The 23917-nt window shown below is 54.3% G+C and overlaps 3 protein-coding genes across 3 annotated transcripts; 1 reads left to right on the top strand and 2 right to left on the bottom strand.

The window, feature by feature from the left end:
• The first annotated feature begins 402 nt into the window (after nucleotides 1-402).
• LOC106629294 (nuclear pore glycoprotein p62-like) lies at nucleotides 403-7092 on the top strand. Its single transcript, XM_074551768.1, has 12 exons — nucleotides 403-783; nucleotides 1569-1951; nucleotides 2667-2777; nucleotides 3238-3369; nucleotides 3651-3755; nucleotides 4170-4278; nucleotides 4430-4574; nucleotides 5007-5056; nucleotides 5178-5312; nucleotides 5985-6096; nucleotides 6499-6565; nucleotides 6877-7092. Exons 1-12 carry the CDS (start codon nucleotides 485-487, stop codon nucleotides 6966-6968), a joined length of 1740 nt encoding a protein of 579 aa, XP_074407869.1. The 5' UTR covers nucleotides 403-484; the 3' UTR covers nucleotides 6969-7092.
• A 246-nt stretch (nucleotides 7093-7338) lies between these two features.
• Nucleotides 7339-14951, bottom strand: RBM41 (RNA binding motif protein 41). The gene is made up of 7 exons (XM_074551769.1): nucleotides 14682-14951; nucleotides 13890-14006; nucleotides 13601-13793; nucleotides 10527-10731; nucleotides 8759-9129; nucleotides 8004-8151; nucleotides 7339-7714 (listed from the first exon to the last, which is right to left on the bottom strand). The coding sequence occupies exons 1-7, from the start codon at nucleotides 14687-14689 to the stop codon at nucleotides 7557-7559; spliced, it is 1200 nt and encodes a 399-aa protein (XP_074407870.1). The 5' UTR covers nucleotides 14690-14951; the 3' UTR covers nucleotides 7339-7556.
• A 1548-nt stretch (nucleotides 14952-16499) lies between these two features.
• LOC102067903 (nuclear pore glycoprotein p62) lies at nucleotides 16500-23829 on the bottom strand. Its single transcript, XM_074551767.1, has 12 exons — nucleotides 23447-23829; nucleotides 22263-22651; nucleotides 21474-21584; nucleotides 20895-21026; nucleotides 20511-20615; nucleotides 19988-20096; nucleotides 19692-19836; nucleotides 19204-19253; nucleotides 18948-19082; nucleotides 18447-18558; nucleotides 17855-17921; nucleotides 16500-16719 (listed from the first exon to the last, which is right to left on the bottom strand). The coding sequence occupies exons 1-12, from the start codon at nucleotides 23743-23745 to the stop codon at nucleotides 16628-16630; spliced, it is 1746 nt and encodes a 581-aa protein (XP_074407868.1). The 5' UTR covers nucleotides 23746-23829; the 3' UTR covers nucleotides 16500-16627.
• Nucleotides 23830-23917: the final 88 nt, after the last annotated feature.

Genomic DNA, 23917 nt, shown 5'->3' on the forward strand with positions numbered 1-23917 from the left:
GATGGATTCCTCTGGAATGAAAGGCTGTTATTCTAAACAGGAAAAAAGAGGTCAAGCAGTGATCAAAGAAAGCAGGAAGTGGAAAAAGTTCCTGATTTAATGTCGCCTTTTGAATGTGAGAGGCAGGTATTGGCAGGTACGTGTTCCGGTCCCGCAATTCCAGCCTGGTGTCCCCTGTCCCGCACCCCTGTTCCGCTGTCGCCTGTCCATCACTCCGCTCTCTCTCTCTCTCCCTGTCCCTCACTCCGCTCCCGCAGCAGCGTCCCTCATCCCCACAGCAACGCCGACTCGCCCCGCCCCTCACTCCTCCACAGCCAATCGAAGCTGCCATCCCGCGAGTGGCGGCCGCTCCACCCAATGGGCGCGGAGGCGGGAAGGCGCGGGGGCGGGCGGGGCGGGGCGCGGTGACGCCATCGCCAAGCGCGGTCCCGGGGCCGCGGCGCTGCCGGAGCTCGGCCCGCGCCGCCGCCGCCGCCGCCCGGCCATGAGCCAGTTCAGCTTCGGGGCGGCCGTGCCCGGCGGCGCCTTCGGCCTGGGCGCGCCCCGAGCCGCCGCCGCCGCCACCACGGCCACCAGCGGCTTCTCCTTCTCCGCGCCGGCGCCCGCCCCCGCCTCCACCGGCTTCAGCTTCGGCAGCACGGCGCCGGCGGCGGGCGGCAGCCAGCCCGCCGGGCTCTTCTCCTTCAGCAGGCCGGGCACGGCCGCGCAGCCCTCCAGCTTCAGCTTCGGCTCAGCCAGCGCGGCCCCCGCCGCTACGACAGCCGCCGCCGCCTTCTCAATGGGGTGAGAGCCGGGCCCGGGCGGGACGGACAAAGGGACGGATGGAGCGGGGTCCCGTGGGTGCCGGGCGAGCGCTCTGCGGGGAAAGCTGCTCGGAGCGAGCCCTGGCCCTTGTGCCGGCTCCTCCCAGCGCCCCGCAGGGCTCGGCGAGCCCCGGCCCCGGTCCCGCTCCGTTCGCACGGGAGCCCCGCACGTGGGGAAGGGGATGTGCCGCGATCCCGGCCGGAACGGGGCTGCAGACGCGAGCACGCAGAAATGCCGAAGCTCTGCTGCCCAATATCAAACGTCCCCTTCTCTCTGACCCGGATCCGGAGTGCTCTGAATGCTTTCCCGGCACTTTGGGAGGGATTTGTCGATCAGGAGAGGCGGCGAGTTCTGGAGCGGTTCTGCGGAGCTGCTGCTGCTGGCAAAGCTCGCCAGATGGGAGCTGTGGGAAGGGAGCTCAAATGGGGACGAGCAGGAAAAAACAGCCTTGGGTAGAGGGAGTGGAAACGGTGAGCTGGGAGAAGAAGGAGCAGCTTCACGTGTGCTCCATAAGATGCCCTGTGGTACCTGGGTGGGTGGAGGCAATGAGGGGACAGGCAGCAGAATGAGCCCTGAGCGGGATGGCAGTGACAGCAGCTGGATGGAGTCTGTTGGCAGAACTGGGACACAGCCTGGCCAGCTGTGCATCTCTCTGAAAGGAGCTTTCTGCTGTCAGCAGATGCTCAGGGAGGAAGCCAGCTGTGCACTTGGGTGGATGTGTGACTCAATCAGAATGGTGTCCTTTCTGTTCTTTTCTTCCCCAGGGCAAACACCCCAAAAGTGACCTTTGGAGCCAGCACTGCCACTCCAGCTCCTGCAATCACAGGGGGCTTTTCCTTTGGTGTCCCTGCTGCAACCAGCACCCCCTCGAGCCAGGCAGCAGCCCAATCTGGCTTTGCCTTTGGCTCTGCTGCCAGCAGCAGCAGCACGGCTCCCTCTGGGACCCCAGGAGGCTTCACCTTCTCCAGTGGCAGCACGAGCCAGGCGGGCACGGCCGGGTTCAGCATCAGCACCGCGGCTGCGCCGGCCACGGCGGCCGGGCTGAGCTTTGGCACGGCCCCTGCGGCTGCTGCCAGCACCAGCACGGCCACCCTGGCAGCTGCCACCCCCACAGCAGCGCCCTTCAGCCTCGGGGGGCAGCCCTCAGGTGGGTGACCGGCCTGGGGGGCGTGGGGTGTCACACTGGGACACGGGGACACGGCCTGGGGTCACTGGGATGGGGCTGTGCTGCAGGCACAGTTTGGGGTCACTGGGATGGGGCTGCGGGCACAGTTTGGGGTCACTGGGATGGGGCTGTGCTGCGGGCACAGTTTGGGGTCACTGGGATGGGCTGCAGGCACAGTTTGGGGTCACTGGCATGGGCTGGCCCAGCCCCATCCCCAGTGGGCACAGCTGTGAGCAGCAGATGAGCAGCACTGACAGCAATGAGCCATGGAGTGCCCGGGTGTGCTGAGCAACCACCAAAGGGAGCAGAGGGCACACAGGGGCAGGGCATCAACATGAGGGGTAATAAAGGGTTGGATAAAAGAACAAGAAGGTCTGGTGCTTGCAGCCTTCTGCTGTGGTTTGGTGTTTCTCTGTGTGGGTTGAAGCTTTCTGTATTTGTATGAAGATACTCTGTGTGTCCTGGCTGTCTCAGCTGTGCCCTGTGCTGTGACAGAGCCTCGGGGGGCCACAGGAGGCTGTAGCCTTTGGCTTGGGCGTATCTGTGTGTGCAGTGGGGGTTTGGCTCTGCAGCCCCTGGCTTGTGCTGGGGCCAGAGGTGTTTCTGCCAGGCCTGTCCAGGGGCTGCAGTGCTGGCAGCAGTTGCTCTTTAGCCTGGAAGAAGGAATTCCATCTTTTCCTTTTGCTCCTGGTTCCAGGTCTGACCTTTGGGGCTCAGCCTTCAACAGCAGCCTCCAGTACAAGCACAGCAACACTGACCACAAGCACCAGCCAGGCACCCACCCTGAGCTTTGGAGCCAAGCTGGGAGGTAGGGAGCTGTTCCAGAAAACAATTCCTCAAGGTTTTGGGGACTCTGCTCTCCTCCTGGCTGTAGCTGTCTGTTAGAATTAATCAAATCTCTTATACTGGGGTGTGGGAGGGGGCCACAAGTGTTTGTTGCTATGGGTTTGCCCTAGCAGTGGGGATCTGTGACAGCTCCCAGAGCCATTGCACAGTGTGTCCTGTGGTTCTGATTGTGTCCTACATGCCCGATTCTGTTCTGTGCTTGTTTGGGGAGCACAGGGGAAGGGAGGCACAATCTTAAAGGAGCAAATTGTGAAAGACAAGGAGTGGAGGGAGAATAAGAGGGAAATGAGGGTAACATGCTGACATGGCCCAGAACCAGGTGTGGCTGGGCAGTTGGTGTCACCCTCCCAGCAGGGCTGTTGTGCAGGGGGTGGGAGCTCAGTGTGCTCTGCTTGTTCACCTGGAGCTGTTTGTCCCTGCAGTGACATCCACAGCTGCCAGCACGGCCTCCACCACCAGCACCACCTCAGTGCTGGGCTCCACGGGGCCCTCCTTGTTTGCATCTGTGGCAACTTCTTCAGCCCCAGCCTCCTCCAGCACCACGGGCCTCTCACGTGAGTCTCTGCAGGCAGGTTTGGCCCTGGGGCAATGCAGGGGCAGCCAGGGGGCTGGGGCTGCTACTGCTCCTCTGGGGCTGGGGCAGCTGCTCCTCTGGGGGTGGGGCTGCTGCTCCTCTGGGGGTGGGGCTGCTGCTGCTCCTCTGGGGCTGGGACTGCTGCTGCTCCTCTGGGGCTGCTGCTGCTGCAGGGAGAGAGGAGCAGGCTGGGCACAGCTTCTCCAAGGGCCCTGCATTCCATGGCTCATGCCACCTGTCAATGGTGTCTTCTCTTCACAGTGGGTGCCACCTCCACTGGTTCCACTGGGACAGCCCCTCTGGGGACACTTGGCTTTGGATTAAAGGTTCCTGGAACCACAGCTGCCACCACAAGCACTGCCACTGGTAGGAACAGGGTGCTGAAAGGCACTGAAGGGAAGGGAGACTGAATTCAGTGCTATGTAGAGGTGTAAAGGGCCATGTTAGAGTAGCAGCACAGCAGCTGTGATTTGCAAAGCCCTCAAGTAACTGAAAACAGCACAGTCTGTCTTTCTCTGATCCTTTTCCATCTCCTTGTGAAAACACAGAAGTTCTTTCATGCACTGCAGAGGTGCAGGGGAGGAGCTGGGTGTGCTGGCAGTTCTTGGTTCCAGCAGTAAAACATGGGGATATTGACAAGGGGCTGGGCTGGACATGTTTGCATTTCCTTCAGAGGGATCCACTGCAGCTCCTGTAGCCATGGGCACCCTGGAGCTGCTCTGCTTTGAGAGGTGCCAGCTGTGTCCCCTTCTGCTGCCTGACTTGGATCTCTTCCTGCAGGGACAACTTCTGCTTCTGGCTTCCCTTTGAACCTGAAGCCACTGACCACCACAGGTGCCATTGGAGCTGTGACCTCCACAGCTGCCACAACCACAGCCACCACAGCCAGGTGGGAGTTTGCTGCCGTTGACCCTTTCCTGCCTGGGCTGGAGCAGCTGCAGGGCTCGGGCTGGGCTCTGGAGGAGGGAGGGAAGATCAGTGAGAGCTGTGGTGTTTGTCTGTGCTGACCTCGTGTCCTGTGCTGCCCTCCCTCCTGTCAGTGCCCCCCCAGTGATGACTTATGCCCAGCTGGAGAGTTTGATCAACAAGTGGAGCCTGGAGCTGGAGGACCAAGAGAAGCACTTCCTGCACCAGGCCACACAAGTCAATGCCTGGGACCGCATGCTGATCGAGAACGGGGAGAAGGTGAGGAGGCCTCCAGAGCAACCTCGTTCTGCTGGCTTGGCTTCTGCATGGCCCTGTTACAGGGGCATCAGGCATCCAGAACATGGTACAAATAGCTGGGAGCTCCCCTGGGTGCTTCTCACAGTCTCTGTGTGTGTGTCTGCTCTGGCCTTTAGGCCTTGGAGCTGGGAATTGTTCTGTGCCTTTGCTCTGTGATGCCAGGTTCTCTTAGGGGGGGTCATCCCAAGCTTATTCCATCATTGGGGTGGAATAGGGAGGAGGAATAAGGAATAAGGGAGGATCATTCCTCCCTTACTCCATCTTGGATCTGCAGATCTTTGTGACCATCTCTTGTTTCCAGTTGAACAGTACTGCTCTCTCCTTCCCACCTCTCCTGTTTGCAGAGCTGACTTTGTGGTTTTCAGGGTGTAATGAAATGTCTTCTGTTTCCAGATTACTTCATTACACAGAGAAGTAGAGAAGGTGAAGGTTGACCAGAAGAGGTAGGAGACCATGAGCACTTGAAATGATTTTATTTCTTCTCTGCCTTGTCCTGCCTGGCTGTGGGACAGCTCTGCCATGTCAGCAACATGAAAGGGAAGCAGTTGGCATTTCTCTTTGCAGACTGGATCAGGAACTGGACTTCATTCTGTCCCAGCAGAAGGAGCTGGAGGACTTGCTGACCCCTCTGGAGGAGTCTGTGAAGGAGCAGAGCGGGACCATCTACCTGCAGCACGCGGATGAGGAGCGGGAGAGGACGTGAGGCACCGACCTGCTGGGGCTGGGATGGGCACTGGGCTGGCTCACAGCAGCCAGTGGGACATGGAGCTGGGATGGGGACAGGAGTGAACAGGCAGTGGCTGCTGTCAGATACTTAATCCTGTTCTATGCATGGCAAGTTAGATTTTACTCTTTAGAAATCAGAACAGTGAGTGGAAGCCCTTGAATCAGCTTGAACAGCACTTTGGATGTTGTTTTAATCAGCTGTCTGGGAAGAGGTTACTAATATTGGCATAATCTTGGGAAGTTAATGGGTTTTTCAGTGCCAGCAGTGGTGAGGGCAGAGAACTCTGTGTGGCACGAGCCCCCTGGTAAGGTTTTAGGGATGCATTGTGGCAGGGTAATTAAAGGCACTGTTTGTCTGGTCCAAGAGATAAGGCATTTTGAATCCAGGCTTGCTCCTTCCTTCAGTCCCCACAAAGCCTTGCAGGAAGTCCTCCACTTTCCTGCTTGTCTGTATATCAAGGGAGAGAGGGGCTGGGAGTCCCTTCATGTGGGTTTGGAGCCTCTCTGGCTGCTGTTCCCAGGTCTCTGCCAGCCTTGGCTGCAGACATGGAAGCTCATTCTGATTGCCCACAGTTGCTGTGACTGCAGGCAGCTCTTCAGAGTTTTGTTTAACCATTCTGCCCTTGGTTCCTGTGTGCTCTGCAGCTACAAACTGGCTGAAAACATCGATGCTCAGCTGAAGCGCATGGCACAAGATCTGAAGGACATCACTGAGCACCTGAACACATCCAGGGGCCCAGCAGACACGAGTGACCCTGTAAGTGCAAGCTTCTTTTTTTATTATTTACATTAAATTGATCTTTATACTCCTTATGGCTGTACTCAGCAGCTTTTTTGTTTTTCAGTAAAATTTTCACTTCAGCATTGCAGACTGAGATTTTCCGCATTCATTTTGAATTTTGCCACCTCAAGCCTGAGGTGATCAATGTCCTGCTGGTTCCTATGGCTGAATTAAAATAAGACAAAGCCACAGGCACATCATCTAAACTGTGCAGTGTTCTTGCTGGTATGGAGGAGCAAAGTAGCAGCATTGCTGCACACGCTTCCCTGGCCAAGTGGCTGCTGCCTTAGGGAAGCTGGGCAAGGAGAAACTTGCCTTTGACTCCTCTTGCTATTTATGCACTCTCACAACTGACTTGCACCTTCTCCCTCTGCTCAGCTTCAGCAGATCTGTAAAATTCTGAATGCACACATGGATTCCCTGCAGTGGATTGACCAGAATTCAGGTGAGCTTTGTCCTGCAGCCTTTTGGGACTGTGAATGGGAAGCAGGCGCCCGTGTGTGTGTGTTTGCCCATCCCTGAATTCCTGAGGATGCCTGAGGAGTGTTCCTCCTCACCTTCAGTGGCACTGTCCCTTCTGGCTTGAATTCTCCTGCTGTGCCTGATTAGAGGCCTCTGCTTAGAAGTTACTCCTGACAACTGCTGCTGTTTTACCAAAAACGCCTTCCCAAAATGTTTTTCTTTCTCCTGAAAGCAAAACTGTGCAGGGTTGTGTTCTGGGCTGAGTGTGACATTAATCCCTTGTTTCTGCCACAGCTGTGCTGCAGAGGAAGGTGGAAGAGGTGACCAAGGTTTGTGAGAGTCGCCGCAAGGAGCAGGAGCGCAGCTTTAGGATCACCTTTGATTGAAACACCCCCCTGTTCAAAGGATGGATATAAACACCTCTGTTTTCTGTGCAGGTTTTGAGATCCAAAATGATGACCTGGCTTTTGTTTCCTTTTCTTGCAATAAATTGTGTTGTTTGTTCCCAAAGGTGATCTTTGTTGTGCTGGACAGGAGTAGCTGCCTAAAGTTTGTGGGGAAGTCTGGTCTCTGTGCTTTAGCTCTGCATGCAGACTAGTGAGATACAGAAATGCTGCTTTGAAGGGCTTGGGGCAGTCTCTTTGTCCAGAGGAGCCTGCAGAGCTGGGAGGCTCCCACGACTGAGGTGTGGACACAGAGTACAGCACACTTGGCTGTAGAAGACTTAGGACTATGAACAGCAATAAGCACACACCGAAAAAATATCACAATAAATGCATTTATTTACCTGGCCTCTTCCCTCCCTCCTTGCCACAACAGTGTGTGGGCACTGCCCAGCTCTCAAGAAGTGCCCAGGCCCCAGCTCCACCCAGTCTGAGATTGTTGGTCCTGCACGTTGGCTCCCAACAGTCCTGCACTGTCCCAGGTTCACCCACAGTTCACTGAACTCCCCAAGGCTGCTGGTTCTCCATCGCTCACGTGGCAGGAGGGTTCTCTGCAGCAGAGGAGCTGGGGATGGCAGAGTCACCCTCTGGCAAGTGCTTCCTGCTTTTCCCAAAGGCGATGACCAGGGGCTTCCCCTGCAGCTTGTACCCGTTCAGCAGCTGCAGGGCTCTCTGGGCTGACTCTGTATCTGCAAGGAGAGGGCACAGTGGGCACAGGCACCTGCTGGCATGGGTACAACAGGGTCATCCTATGGGTGTTCCCATCTGCTGGCCCCTCAGCCTGCTGTGGCCTGCTGAATGAACACTGCACACATCACTTCTGCCCTGGTAAATCCCTTTCCAACCCAGGGAAAGCAGTATGGCACAACAGGAAGATAAAGGAGTGAATTCCCCTGCTTCTCTTTGGAAGTGCTCTGCAGGAGGATGTGACACCTTTGGGAGTCAGGAAGAACAGAGAGGCACAAGGCAGGAACTCACCAGGGAAGGTGATGAAGGCCTGGTCCCTCATGCGGCCGCTCAGGAGGCGGAACTGGATCAGGGGGCTGTCCTCCCTCTGGAACCGGGCAAACAGGGACACCAGGTCCCTCACTGTCACTCGGGGGCACAGGTTCTTCAAATACAGCACCTGGAACACACACAGGGTCAGCCAGCCTTTGCCATGCAAACACACCCTCCAGCCTGCACAGCTCAAGGTGTGAATTAGCTCAACCCTCACACCCACGTGCTATTGATGGCATTTAGAGGACACGTGGGTGTACAGAGAAAGGCAGCTCTGAAGTCAAGGCACCACCCTGCTTGCCTGCATCAAGAGCTGACAGTTTCAGTTTATTACAAAACAGTTCAGTTTATTTAGTTCAGTTTATTTATAAAACAGTTTATTCGGTTCACTCTGTTTATTTATAAAATGCAATAATCTCCAGCTACCAGACAGAAGAGTCTGAATAAAGTGACAGCAGGACTCAGCCAGGCCCAAACAGACAGAGCACATCTTGACAGGTGAGCTGCTGGAGCCAGGGAGGGCTGGGCTCACAGGTACAGCTCTCTGCCAGGCTGGTGCCTTCCCATCAGAGCCCAAGGTCCCTTTTTGCCCCACAGTGGAGGCTCCTCTTCCCCCTGGCCTGCAGGATCAGCCCAGCAACTCCAAGGCAACAGCAAAGAGGAGCCTGTGCCTCCTGACACAGCTTCAGGGCATCCTGCTGAGCAGGGATAACTCCTGGTTCATCTCAGCTTACCCTGTTGGGCTCCCCTGGATGGTAGGAGGAGAACCTGGGGATTTTCCGCAGTTCCTCCTCTGAGAGGCGGTTCCTGAGGATCTCCTCTTCTGGGACAAACTCAACTGGCTCTTTGATAACCACAGGCCTGGGAGGGGACTGCTGGGGCTCTGCTGCAGAAACACTGGGACTTGCTGCCTGTTCTGCTTGCTCCTCCTGCTCTGGAAGTGATGACTCCTCAGTCCTAGACCCCTGTGGGGTGGGGGGCGAGCAGGGGTCATTTGTAGCAGACTGGACTTTTTCAGGGCACTTCTTGCTCAGCAACTCTTGGTAAACACTCTCCAGATGAACCATGGGGTCCTTTTCATCTGTCCCCCTCTTCTGAGTGTCATCTAATTCATAACAGAGATATGTGGTAACTATCACCCATAGCCTGGAAAACACACAGACTGCAAGAAGAGACACAGAAAGGAGAAACCCCATTTCACCCCAGCCTCTGTGCCCAGACCCTGCAGGCTGTTTAAAACAGCCCCAGCAAGTGCTGGTTCCCCAGCTCAGGATGAACCTGCAGAGAGCAGCAGCTCCACCTGTGCTACATCAGAGCTCTTTTCAAAGATGCCCTCACTTATCTGCAGCCACATTTCAGCACTTTCTAGTGACTCCTTCAACACACCTTCCTCCTGCACGTGCAGCAAGGATGGGCCATGCTGCCCTCCTGTACCACTGCCTGGAATAGGAACACTTGGATTTCAAGGACATCAGATTAAGCTCCTGGGTTTAAAAAGGTCCATGACATGGACTCATCAATGATCTCTTTTAATTCTCTTTAGTGGAAATGAGGGCAAATGTGAGAGCAGCCTTCAAGTGGACCCAGTTGCCCTTCAGGGATGAAGATTTAACAAGTCATTCCTCCTCTTACCTGTTCTGTGCCTTTGCTTCCCTCACCCCCTGCAGATAAGGAACAATCTCCAGTCCCACCCAGGCACTTTGCTTAACCCAGACCTCGAGGCTCTACCAAAGCATCACCCAGCTCCTCTCCCACACCCTGAGCTGCTCTGCACTACATGCAGCACCTCAAGGAGACCCAGAAATTCTCTTTTGTGACGGTGGTCACAGGGGTCTTATGTTGAAGGAAGAGATGAGGATTTGACTCCATATTTCAGAAGGCTTGATTTATAATTTTATGATATATATTACATTAAAACTATACTAAAAGATTAGAAGGAAAGGTTCTAAGAAGGCTAGCTAAGCAAAGAATAGAAAGGAATGAATAACAAAGGTCTGTGGCTCGGACAGAGAGCTGAGCTAGCTGGGCTGTGATTGGCCATTAATTATAAACATTTAAGATGGGCCAATCACAGATGCACCTGTTGCATTCCACAGCAGCAGATCACCATTGTTTACATTTTGCTCCTGAAGCTTCTTAGCTTCTCAGCAGGAAAAAATCTTAATGAAAGGATTTTCATGAAAAGATGCCCGTGACCCACTTTAAAAGCAGGCACTTTGCTTAACTCAGACCTCGAGGCTCCACCAAGGCATCACCCAGCTCCCCTCCCACACCCTGAGCTGCTCTGCACTACATGCAACGCCTCAAGGAAACCTAGAAATACACTTTAAAAGCCTCTAACTTCTCTTAAAAGAGAACCAACTCTTCCTGCTCCCGTAAGAGATGAAAATATCTCCTCCCACACAGCACCAAAGCAGAACCACATCCTCGGGGACAGAAGGCCAGACAGAAACGTGTGGGGCTGGCTGTGAGTGCAGGAGGAGCCCTGGCTGGGGGCGGCACCTTGGTGGTAGAGGGCCCTGAGGAAGGAGTGGCGGTCTGTGCCCTGGAACAGCGCCTGCTCGATCTCCATCTCCCGCCGGCTCAGCTGCTTGCTGCCCGCGAAGCGCTGCGGCAGCGCCAGAATGCGGCGCCGCTCCTCCAGCTTCTCCCGGATGGCATCCAGCCGCTCCTGCGTGGCCTCGGGGGCTGCCCCCAGCCCCGAGCCCTGCAAAACAGCACAGCAACATCAGCGACAGCACGGGCTCCTCCAGAGAGCCAGCCAAAAAATGCCCCAACCCTGCAAAACAGCACAGCAACATCAGCAACGGCACGGGCTCCTCCACAGAGCCAGCCAAACGGCACAACCCTGCAAAACAGCACAGCAACATCAGCAACGGCACGGGTTCCTCCACAGAGCCAGCCAAATGGCACAACCCTGCAAAACAGCACAGCAACTCCCGTATTTTCTACGACCCCCACTGCCGGAAGGAATGAATGAATCTGATTCCATGTTCTCAGAAGGCTCATTCAGTGACTGCACCACCATCCTCTGGCAGTTCTTCCCCACACCTACAGCATCCCCAAGCTCACGTTTCCACCAAGCTCTTAGTCTGTGACCCTGAGAACCTTATTTGCTGAAAAGTGGACCCCAGCTGCTGCTTGGCACCCGAGGGGAGGTTTATGCTGAGCACCAAACCCCAACCAGCACCACTGAGGCAGAAACCTCAGAGGAGCTGCAGCACAGCTGTGAGCAGGGAGCATCCCTGGGCAAACAAACCTCACTGCAGGGGCCACTTCGTGCTGCCAAAGCACACCCCACACAGGGGTGCTCCTGGAAGGGCACTTCTGCTCCATCAGAACACGCTTTCATGGGGCTGGGGGTGGAATTTCTGCTCTCAAACTCACTTTGAGAATTACTGTGGCAGATCCTTCTGCCTCGGGCAACAAACCAGGCTTTCTCCCTGCACTGAGCAAAGCCCAACAGAGCTCCCCATGGTAGCTCTGCCCCACATCTGCACATACTCTGCCATTCACCATTGCACAGCTCCCCCCAGGCACAAAAGCTGTTTACAGGAAAAGCAATTCCCGGAAATCATTTGTTGTACTTTGTTTTCAAAAAAGCTGCCACTTAGCAGCTGAAAATAACAGAAATCTGCACTCAGTACTCTGCCAAGAGCTCCCCAGGCAATCTGAAGTTCTGTCTCAGCTGACATTATTCATCACTCATGGTGGAATATTTCACTCAGGGCCTCCACCTCCAAAGCTGCACATCACTACCTGACTTAGGCTTTATCCATAAATATTTTCCTCTCAGAACCTGTAGAAGACATACCCTGATGTCACCTTCTTTTTTTCTATCAGAGAAGTGTTTTCCATACAAATAATTTTTTCTGAACGTCCCAGAATACATTTCACACTAAATATAACAGCTGGTACTGACGACATTGATTTTCATTGCTAAATTAACACTATTCCTCTCTGCACCAAGCTTTAATCAGGCCACACCAGGGCTGGATTTGCATTTAAACACCAAAGCAAGTCATGACTTCAGCTGAAAAGAAGCAAGCCCCTGATTACCACAGACAACTCTCTCCTGCACACACCTATCACTCAGGGAGAGGAGACAAAGGGAAGCCAAAGATCAGCCCAAGTTTTGCATTTTCTAGTTTGGCAAATTAAGAGCAGGACACTCCAGTGCACCTGACATAGGACAACCACAAAAGCCTCTTGTGTCTGGAATGTGAAAAAATAAAGGTGATGGTGGGAAAAACCTGCTGGAAGAGCACCCAGGGAGGAGCCCAGGCAAGTGCCACCACACTCGTGGTCTGAGAGGTCTGCACCATTTTCATGTGGCTGTCCCAGGGCCCCTGAAGGTCCTGCAAGCCCCTAAGGAGAGCACTCCCTACAAACAGCCATCCCAAATCAGCAATGGGAGCCAGGGATCTGTCAGGATACTCAAAGCAGGATGTTGAGGTGTTTTGAAATATTTTCTCCTTCTCTTCTGGCATTTAAATCCTTCATACACAGGTATAAACAGGTGAAATTATTTGTTTCAGATCGAGGCAGAGGCAGGAATATCCTCACATCCTGCTGTGTTCCAAAGGACCCAGTCCTGCCTCCACCATAGCTTTTAACACCAACCATTCCACCAAAGAAAAGAGGCCAGAGGAAATGTAGGACAGTGCTGGGATACAGGAGTGGCCATTCTTTACCAATGGCTTACAAAGGACCGGAATTTTCTACCAGAGTGCCACAGGGTCAGAGGAAGCTGAGCACCCTCAGGTGAGAGCAGAGCATGCCCACCTATCACTGTCATATTTTCTGGAAAAATCCTTTTGCCAGGATTTCTTCTCCTGGAAAGCTGAGAAGCCTCAGAGAGAAATGAAAACAATAATTATCTGATTGCTCCTCCTGTGTTTTGCTGCTTTGGAATGTGGTCTGGAGATTGCTTATCAACTGGTCATTGTTTGATTGGTTTCATATGAATTATTTTTACCTAATGACCAATCACCATCAGCTGTACTGGATTCTGAGGAGTCAGTCAGGAGTTTTTCATTATCATTCTTGTTAAGCCTTCTATCTGTATTCTTTCTCATAATATCATATCATAGTGACAGTGTTCACAGGGGTCTGAGAATGAGGGAAGAGACGAGGATCTGACTCCATGTTTCAGAAGGCTTGATTTATTATTTTATGATATGTATTATATTAAAACTATACTAAAAGAATAGAAGAAAGGATTTAATCAGAAGGCTAGCTAAGAATAGAAAAAAAATTATAACAAAAGCTTGTACCTTGGACAAAGAGTCCAAGCCAGCTGACTGTGATTGGCCATTAATTAGAAACAACTCTATGAGACCAATCACAGGTGCACCTGTTACATTCCACAGCAGCAGATAACCATTGTTTACATTTTGTTCTTAAAGCCTCTCAGCTTCTCAGGAAGAAAAATCCTAAAGAAAAAAAATTTTCATAAAAGATGTCTGTAAATATCATATCATATAGCATATCATATCATATCATATCCTTTTGAGAACATGGAGTCAGATTCTCAATTCCTCCTTCTTTGGGGCCCCAGAAAGCAGCACACCCACCTTCCTTGCTGAATCCTGGTTCTTCCAGAGCAGGATCTCCGAGTCAGAGAGCCCCAGCTCCCGGAGAGAGGAGGTTTCCTTGTCACTCTCCTGCAGGGCCTGGAACTGGGACAGGCTCAAAGCCCCTGCAGCCTCTTCCCCAAAGGGTTTGTAAAAAGCTGCAGGGGCAAAGCATCTCCGCTTGGACTTGCACCTGTGAGCCAAAGGAACAGCACAAACAGCTCAGCTCTGAGGCACGGGGGGCAGCAAGGGGCTGCTGTCTCCCAAAGCACACCAGATCAGGACTCACTGCTCGATGGAGACACTGGTGTCCAGCTGGTGGTGGAGGAGGCTCTTGAGCTGCCTCTCCCCTTCTGTCTCCAGGTCCTCCAGGAGGAGCTCATCGCTGGACAGGCTGCTGTTCACCCTGGGCACACAAACACAGCACAGGCATGGGAAATCGGGCAACAGGGGAAAACCACTGCTCAACACACATCCCTGCTACAGCTCCTCCACCTCCTGGGCTGTTTTTACGGGATTTAAAAACACAAGGAACCAAAAGTTACTTGACCAAAACTCCCTTTAACATTACTAGAAAAGTCAACAGATTTGGGATTCCTTTGAGAACATTACAGTATCCCAAGGAATCTTCGGGTGTTTTTGTATCGGTGGGAGGGTGTTTGTTCACTTTAAAATGGTATGCCATCATTTTTATTGACCAAATTCCTATGCATCTAGATGCAAGACGATGCATAACTTCCATTCAAACACAGCATCTAGCATCTAGCAGGGTCTAGCTAGTTTCAAATGAGTCAGGCACGAAAGAAGCGAAACCGCGACGCCGAAACGAAACTGTGACTTTCAGCAGCGCTTTTCCCTTTCCGGGGTCACCCGCTCCGAAGCAGGGAGTCCCCAAACCCCGAACCCATCCCAGAGCCAGACCCGGCCCCAGCCCCGCCCGGGCCGTGCCGCGCTCCCGTTCCCCCCGTTCCGGGACGGGCGCGCTCCGGCCGCAGCACCGGGGCTGGCACCGGGCCCAGGCCGTGCCCGGCAGCCGGTTGGGGCTCTCTGGGCACCCGGGAGCCCCGGCTGCCCCGCTCACCGGCGCATGGCTCCGCCGCTCTGCACCGCCGGCGCCTGCGGGGAGCACCGGGAGCCGCCCCGGAAGAAGCGGCCGGGCCGGGGCCGCGGTACCGGGCACCGAGCGGGGCCGGGCACGGAGCGGGGCCCCGGAGCTCTGCACCGAGCGGTGCCCGCTGTGGGGTGAGCGGGGACAGGGGACAGGCACACCCCAAAAACAGCCGCACCCCTCTGCAGCTGAACGGAGAGGGGAATATTGAATGCGGGGCTGAGGGAGGCACCGGAAGAGATCGCTCGTCAGATGGCGTCAAGGGCATAACAGGCTGAGCGGAGAGGGGAAAAACGGCAATCGCTGGGTTTTGAAATTTTAACAGTTTAATGGTAATAAAGTGGTTATAAAAATAGCAATATCATTAGAGCAATAAAAAATTTGGTCAATTTGAATCAAGACAATACGAGACAAACAAAAACAAAGTTATGGGCAGTCTGGGTACCTCTTTCTGGGCAAAATAAGCCCTAAAAAGGACCCACGTTAACAGAGGATTAACCCTTAAAAACAACAGCCTGTTGCATATTCATACACCTCATACATGATGCAAAAATTCCATTCAAACACAGGATTCTGTCTGGTCAGTGTCAATTTCTTCCTCTGAAGCCTAAGAGCATCGTTAAACCAGAGCAAGGCAGGAAGAAGTTCGTTTCTTCTAATAATGGGACAATAAATTCTCTTTCTCTGAAAGATTCAGGTGCCCTGTGGCTGCTGTATCGCTGCAAGTCCTTTCTTTAAAAAAGTATCTTACATAGCATAGTTTCTATTTTAACATTTTGTTATAACCTAAAACTATATTTAACACACTACTTAAGAAAATTATTACAGCATAACTTTCTAACATCACATATATAATATTCATTTTAATATTTGTGAAAAGTCAATCATACAATACTCATTTTTCACAGTAGAGATACTAAATAAGTTTATTGCTAACCAAAGCAGAGAAGGAAATGCGAAGTAAAATTAGCCCTTAGAAACACCTTCCCCCCCACCCATCCCTCCTACCCCAGCAACACAGGGAGATGGGAATGGGAATCATGGTCAAGGAGACAGGAATTGGGGGTCATGGTCAGTTCAGCACCCCAGGTTTGGGGTCCCTCCCATAGGAGACAGTTCTCTCTGAACTTCTGACACGAGTCCATCCCACAGGCAACAGCCCCCCTCAGACTGCTGCAGTGTGGGTCACTCTGCCTTCCAGGACAGGCTGCTCCTCAGCCATGGGCTCACAGCCTCCTCCCAGGAATGCTCCTGCTCTGCCCTGGAGTTCCTCCATGGGCTGCAGGTGGCTCTCAGCATCCCCATGGGCTGCAGGGGCACAGCTGCTTCCCCATGCTCTTCAACCACAGGCTGCAGAGCAATCTCAGCCCTGGTGCCTGGAACACCTCTTCCCCCCCTTCCCTTGGTGGCTGCAGAGTTGTTCCCCTCACAGGTTTTCACCCCACTCTTCTCTGGCCACAATTACAACTGAGCCACAAATTTGTTTTTCTTTCTTCTTAAATTTCACAGAGGAATTACCAGCCTAACTGGTCCAGCCCTGGCCAGCAATTTGTCCATCTTTTGGAGCCACCAGGGACTGGCTCTGCTGGACATGGTGGAAGCTTCTGGCAACTTCTCACAGAAGCCACCCCTGCAGCCTCCTCCCAAACCAGGCCATGCAAAACCACACAGAGCCCTCCAAGGCAACATTTGTTACCTCACCAGTCTGCAGGCACAGCTAAAGACAGAGTACAAACTTCATCCAGTTTCTGATGGGAGCAGGTGAAACCCTGTCCAACACCACAGACTGGCTTTGAACAAACAACATATTTTATTGTAAAAAAGGAAACAAAAACCAGGTCATAATTTCAGTCCTTAGCTCCCAAACACCTCTGTTTTCTGTGGTGGTTTTATATCCATCCTTTGAACTTGGGAATGTTTCAATCAAAGGTGATCCTAAAGCTGCGCTCCTGCTCCTTGCGGCGACTCTCACAAACCTTGGTCACCTCTTCCACCTTCCTCTGCAGCACAACTGTGGCAGAAACAAGGAATTAATGTCACAGTCAGCCCAGAACACAATCCTGCACAGTTTTGCTTGCAGAATGAAAAATATTTTCTTGTTGACAGTCACTCAGATTTGACAAATCCGGAGGAAAACACAACCCAAAGAATTGCCAATAACAAAACTTTGTCATTATTGAGTGGCAGAGGAAAAAATGGCTCTCCTTTCTAGGAAAATTTAAAGGAAACAGCTATTTTCACACACATTCTGAAAAGAATTCAGGTGGCACAGGAGCTGTACCAAATTTCCTAAAAAAGGCATGTTTGGAATGTGGAGCTTAGCAGAAGTGTTTTGAAAGAAAACACCCAGTTAGACCCTGCCCTAAGCCAATAATTCTGTGTGAACAGGGAGAACAGCAGGTTTGCTTTCACACAGGCAGCTACCCCAGGTGTGAGCATTTCCCAGCACTGCAGCCAGGCAGTGCACTTGGGCTGCTGAGAGGAGAGCTGCTTTATTCTGCCGTGCCCCTGTGTGGCTGCTCAAAGTTAAAATCCAAACGGCACGGAATTCCAGAATCCCTCACCAGGAGGCACTCTCAGGGAGAAAAGTTCCTTTTCCCTGTCTTTCTTTAGTATGACTCCACTGTCAAATGTTCACCCCTGAGTGCATCCCTCTGTGCACTGGATCTCAGGATATTGAAACTGTGAAATTCCCAGATTATTCCTCCAGTTACCCCACCTGCAGATCAAGGCAGGCTGTTCCATCTTACCTGGATGTGGCTTCCCATTTTCAGATTCAAGGGATAATAACACTCAACACACACACTTCCCCTCACAAATTTTCCTGCATCAAAGGCAAACCCCACACTCTGAACTATTTAACATTAGTTTCACAGCATGAATAAGGTTTTCAAGTTCTCTTTTTTGCACTTACACATTTCAAGGAGGGCTTTTTGGGTAAAAAATACCAGTTGTCAGGAGTAACTTCTGAGCAGAGGCCTCTGATCAGGCACAGCAGGAGAATTCCAGCCCAGAAGGGACAGTGCCACTGAAGGTGAGGAGGAACACTCCTCAGGCATCCTCAGCAATTCAGGGATGGGCAAACACACACACACAGGCTCCTGCTTCCCATTCACATTCCCAAAAGGCTGCAGGACAAAGCTCACCTGAATTCTGGTCAATCCACTGCAGGGAATCCATGTGTGCATTCAGAATTTTACAGATCTGCTGAAGCTGAGCAGAGGGAGAAGGTGCAAGTCAGTTGTGAGACTACATAAACAGCAAGAGGAGTCAAAGGCAAGTTTCTCCTTGCCCAGCTTCCCTAAGGCAGCAGCCACTTGGCCAGGGAAGTGTGTGCAGCAATGCTGGTATTTAGCTACTCCTTACCAGCAAGAACACTGCACAGTTTAGAGGATATGCCTGTGGCTTTGGCTTGTTTTAATTTAGACCTAGGAACCAGCAGAACATTGATCACCTTAGGCTGGAGAAGGCAAAATTCAAAATGAATGTGGAAAAACTCAGTCTGCAATACTGAAAGGAAATTTTTGCTGAAAGAAAGCTTCACAGTAAAGCCAAAAGGAGCATCAAAATCAATTCAATAGATATCAGAAGGAGCTGGTTATTCAAATCCTCTTTTATGAGGATATTACAAAAAGCATAAAGTATGAGTGGAGTATCCACATGGGGACAAATGAAGAGTTAGAGCTATTTCAATATCCTTTGCCTCTTCAGCAGTATAAAATAAAAGCTTGCACTTACAGGGTCACTTGTGTCTGCTGGGCCTCCTGATGTGTTCAAGTGATCAATGATGTCCTTCAGATCTTGTGCCATGCGCTTCAGCTGAGCATCGATGTTTTCAGCCAGTTTGTAGCTGCAGAGCACACAGGAACCAACATCAGAATGGGTAAAGAAAACTCTGAAGAGCTGCTTGCAGTCACAGCAACTGTGGGCAATCAGAATGAGCCTCCATGTCTGCAGCCAAGGTCTGCTGGCAGAGACCTGGGAACAGCAGCCAGAGAAGCTCCAAACCCACATGAAGGGACTCCCAGCCCCTCTCTCCCTTGATCAACACACAGAGACAGACAAGCAAGGGACTGGAGGAGTGTAAGTAAAAACTAAAGCTGCCATGCATAGAACAGGATTAAGTATCTGACAGCAGCCACTGCCTGTTCACTCCTGTCCCCATCCCAGCTTCATGTCCCACTGGCTGCTGTGAGCCAGCCCAGTGCCCATCCCAACCCCAGCAGGTCGGTGCCTCACGTTCTCTCCCGCTCCTCATCCGCGTGCTGCAGGTAGATGGTCCCGCTCTGCTCCTTCACAGACTCCTCCAGAGGGGTCAGCAAGTCCTCCAGCTCCTTCTGCTGGGACAGAATGAAGTCCAGTTCCTGATCCAGTCTGCAAAGAGAAATGCCAACTGCTTCCCTTTCATGTTGCACACATGGCAGAGCTGTCCCACAGCCAGGCAGGACAAGGCAGAGAAGAAATAAAATCATTTCAAGTGCTCATGGTCTCCTACCTCTTCTGGTCAACCTTCACCTTCTCTACTTCTCTGTGTAGTGAAGTAATCTGGAAACAGGAGACATTTCATTACACCCTGAAAACCACAATGTCAGCTCAGCAAACAGGAGAGGTGGGAGGGAGAGAGCAGTACTGTGCAAGTTCAACTGGAAACAAGAGATGGTCACAAAGATCTACACACCCAAGATGGAGTAAGGGAGGAATGATCCTCCCTTATTCCTTATTTCTCCTCCCTATTCCACCCCAATGATGGAATAAGCTTGGCATGATCCCCCCTAAGAGAACCTGGCATCAAAGAGCAAAGGCACAGAACAATTCCCAGCTCCAAGGCCTAAAGGCCAGAGCAGACACACACACAGAGACTGTGAGAAGCACCCAGGGGAGCTCCCAGCTATTTGTACCATGTTCTAGATGCCTGATGCCCCTGTAACAGGGCCATGCAGAAGCCAAGGCAGCAGAATGAGGTTGCTCTGGAGGCCTCCTCACCTTCTCCCCGTTCTCGATCAGCATGCGGTCCCAGGCATTGACTTGTGTGGCCTGGTGCAGGAAGTGCTTCTCTTGGTCCTCCAGCTCCAGGCTCCACTTGTTGATCAAACTCTCCAGCTGGGCATAAGTCATCACTGGGGGGGCACTGACAGGAGGGAGGGCAGCACAGGACACGAGGTCAGCACAGACAAACACCACAGCTCTCACTGATCTCCCCTCCCTCCTCCAGAGCCCAGCCCGAGCCCTGCAGCTGCTCCAGCCCAGGCAGGAAAGGGTCAACGGCAGCAAACTCCCACCTGGCTGTGGTGGCTGTGGTTGTGGCAGCTGTGGAGGTCACAGCTCCAATGGCACCTGTGGTGGTCAATGGCTTCAGGTTCAAAGGGAAGCCAGAAGCAGAAGTTGTCCCTGCAGGAAGAGATCCAAGTCAGGCAGAAGAAGGGGACACAGCTGGCACCTCTCAAAGCAGAGCAGCTCCAGGGTGCCCATGGCTACAGGAGCTGCAGTGGATCCCTCTGAAGGGAATGCAAACATCCCCAGCCTAGCCCCTTGTCAATATCCCCATGTTCTACTGCTGGAGCCAAGAACTGCCAGCACACCCAGCTCCTCCCCTGCACCTCTGCAGCGCATGAAAGAACTTCTGTGCTTTCACAAGGAGATGGAAAAGGATCAGAGAAAGACAGACTGTGCTGTTTTCAGTTACTTGAGGGCTTTACAAATCACAGCTGCTGTGCTGCTACTCTAACATGGCCCTTTACTCTTCTACATAGCACTGAATTCAGTCTCCCTTCCCTTCAGTGCCTTTCAGCACCCTGTTCCTACCAGTGGCAGTGCTTGTGGTGGCAGCTGTGGTTCCAGGAACCTTTAATCCAAAGCCAAGTGTCCCCAGAGGGGCTGTCCCAGTGGAACCAGTGGAGGTGGCACCCACTGTGAAGAGAAGACACCATTGAAAGGTGGCATGAGCCATGGCATGCAGGGTCCTTGGAGAAGCTGTGCCCAGCCTGCTCCTCTCTCCCTGCAGCAGCCCCAGGAGAGCAGCAGCAGCCCCAGCCCGAGAGGAACAGCAGCTGCCCCCAGCCCCAGGAGAGCAGCAGCAGCCCCAGCCCCAGGGGAGCAGCAGCAGCCCCAGCCCCAGAGGAGCAGCAGCAGCAGCCCCCTGGCTGCCCCTGCATTGCCCCAGGGCCAAACCTGCCTGCAGAGACTCACGTGAGAGGCCCGTGGTGCTGGAGGAGGCTGGGGCTGAAGAAGTTGCCACAGATGCAAACAAGGAGGGCCCTGTGGAGCCCAGCACTGAGGTGGTGCTGGTGGTGGAGGCCGTGCTGGCAGCTGTGGATGTCACTGCAGGGACAAACAGCTCCAGGTGAACAAGCAGAGCACACTGAGCTCCCACCCCCTGCACAACAGCCCTGCTGGGAGGGTGACACCAAATGCCCAGCCACACCTGGTTCTGGGCCATGTCAGCATGTTACCCTCATTTCCCTCTTATTCTCCCTCCACTCCTTGTCTTTCACACTTTGCTCCTTTAAGATTGTGCCTCCCTTCCCCTGTGCTCCCCAAACAAGCACAGAACAGAATCGGGCATGTAGGACACAATCAGAACCACAGGACACACTGTGCAATGGCTCTGGGAGCTGTCACAGATCCCCACTGCCAGCAACAAACACTTGTGGCCCCTTCCCACACCCCAGTATAGGAGATTTGTGTGCTTCCAACAGACAGCTAGAGCCAGGAGGAGAGCAGAGTCCCCAAAGCCTTGAGGAATTGTTTTCTGGAACAGCTCCCTACCTCCCAGCTTGGCTCCAAAGCTCAGGGTGGGTGCCTGGCTGGTGCTTGTGGTCAGTGTTGCTGTGCTTGTACTGGAGGCTGCTGATGAAGGCTGAGCCCCAAAGGTCAGACCTGGAACCAGGAGCAAAAGGAAAAGATGGAATTCCTTCTTCCAGGCTAAAGAGCAACTGCTGCCAGCACTGCAGCCCCTGGACAGGCCTGGCAGAAACACCTCTGGCCCCAGCACAAGCCAGGGGCTGCAGAGCCAAACCCCCACTGCACACACAGACACCCCCATGGCAAAGGCTCCAGCCCCCAGCTGCCCCCCCGAGGCTCTGTCACAGCACAGGGCACAGCTGAGATGGTCATGACACACAGAGTAACAACAAACAATTTCAGAAAGCTTCAACCCACACAGAGTAAGATCAAATCACTACAGAAGGCTGCAAGCACCAGACCTTCTTGTTCTTTTGCCCAACCCTTTACACCCCTCATGTTGATGCCCTGCCCCTGTGTGCCCTGTGCTCCCTTTGGTGGTTGCTCAGCACACCTGGGCACTCCATGGCTCATTGCTGTCAGTGCTGCTCACCTGCTGCTCACAGCTGTGCCCACTGGGGATGGGGCTGGGCCAGCCCAGTGACCCCAAACTGTGCCTGCAGCCCCATCCCAGTGACCCCAGACTGTGCCTACAGCACAGCCCCATCCCAGTGACCCCAAACTGTGCCCACAGCACAGCCCCATCCCAGTGACCCCAGGCCGTGTCCCCGTGTCCCAGTGTGACACCCCACGCCCCCCAGGCCGCTCACCCACCTGAGGGCTGCCCCCCGAGGCTGAAGGGCGCTGCTGTGGGGGTGGCAGCTGCCAGGGTGGCCGTGCTGGTGCTGGCAGCAGCTGCAGGGGCCGTGCCAAAGCTCAGCCCGGCCGCCGTGGCCAGCGCAGCCGCGGTGCCGATGCTGAACCCGGCCGTGCCCGCCTGGCTCGTGCTGCCACTGGAGAAGGTGAAGCCTCCTGGGGTCCCAGAGGGAGCCGTGCTGCTGCTGCTGCTGCTGGCAGCAGAGCCAAAGGCAAAGCCAGACTGGGCTGCTGCCTGGCTCGAGGGGGTGCTGGTTGCAGCAGGGACACCAAAGGAAAAGCCCCCTGTGATTGCAGGAGCTGGAGTGGCAGTGCTGGCTCCAAAGGTCACTTTTGGGGTGTTTGCCCTGGGGAAGAAAAGAACAGAAAGGACGCCGTTCTGATTGAGTCACACATCCACCCAAGTCCACAGCTGGCTTCCTCCCTGAGCATCTGCTGACAGCAGAAAGCTCCTTTCAGAGAGATGCACAGCTGGCCAGGCTGTGTCCCAGTTCTGCCAACAGACTCCATCCAGCTGCCGTCACTGCCATCCCGCTCAGGGCTCATTCTGCTGCCTGTCCCCTCATTGCCTCCACCCACCCAGGTACCACAGGGCATCTTATGGAGCACACGTGAAGCTGCTCCTTCTTCTCCCAGCTCACCACTTCCACTCCCTCTACCCAAGGCTGTTTTTTCCTGCTCGTCCCCATTTGAGCTCCCTTCCCACAGCTCCCATCTGGCGAGCTTTGCCAGCAGCAGCTCTGCAGAACCGCTCCAGAACTCGCCGCCTCTCCTGATCGACAAATCCCTCCCAAAGTGCCGGGAAAGCATTCAGAGCACTCCGGATCCGGGTCATAGAGAAGGGGACGTTTGATATTGGGCAGCAGAGCTTCGGCATTTCTGCGTGCTCGCGTCTGCAGCCCCGTTCCGGCCGGGATCGCGGCACATCCCCTTCCCCACGTGCGGGGCTCCCGTGCGAACGGAGCGGGACCGGGGCCGGGGCTCGCCGAGCCCTGCGGGGCGCTGGGAGGAGCCGGCACACGGGGCCAGGGCTCGCTCCGAGCAGCTTTCCCCGCAGAGCGCTCACCCGGCACCCACGGGACACCGCTCCATCCGTCCCTCTGTCCGTCCCTGTGTCCGTCCCGCCCGGGCCCGGTTCTCACCCCATTGAGAAGGCGGCGGCTGCTGTCGTGGCGGCGGGGGCCGCGCTGGCCGAGCCGAAGCTGAAGCTGGAGGGCTGCGCGGCCGTGCCCGGCCTGCTGAAGGAAAACAGCCCGGCGGGCTGGCTGCCGCCCGCCGCCGGCGCCGTGCTGCCGAAGCTGAAGCCGGTGGAGGCGGGGGCGGGCGCCGGCGCGGAGAAGGAGAAGCCGCTGGTGGCCGTGGTGGCGGCGGCGGCGGCTCGGGGCGCGCCCAGGCCGAAGGCGCCGCCGGGCGCGGCCGCCCCGAAGCTGAACTGGCTCATGGCCGGGCGGCGGCGGCGGCGGCGGCGCGGGCCGAGCTCCGGCAGCGCCGCGGCCCCGGGACCGCGCTTGGCGATGGCGTCACCGCGCCCCGCCCCGCCCGCCCCCGCGCCTTTCCGCCTCCGCGCCCATTGGGTGGTGCGGCCGCCACTCGCGGGATGGCAGCTCCGATTG

Source organism: Zonotrichia albicollis, chromosome 14 (genome assembly GCF_047830755.1).
Source record: "Zonotrichia albicollis isolate bZonAlb1 chromosome 14, bZonAlb1.hap1, whole genome shotgun sequence".
NCBI lineage: Eukaryota > Metazoa > Chordata > Aves > Passeriformes > Passerellidae > Zonotrichia > Zonotrichia albicollis.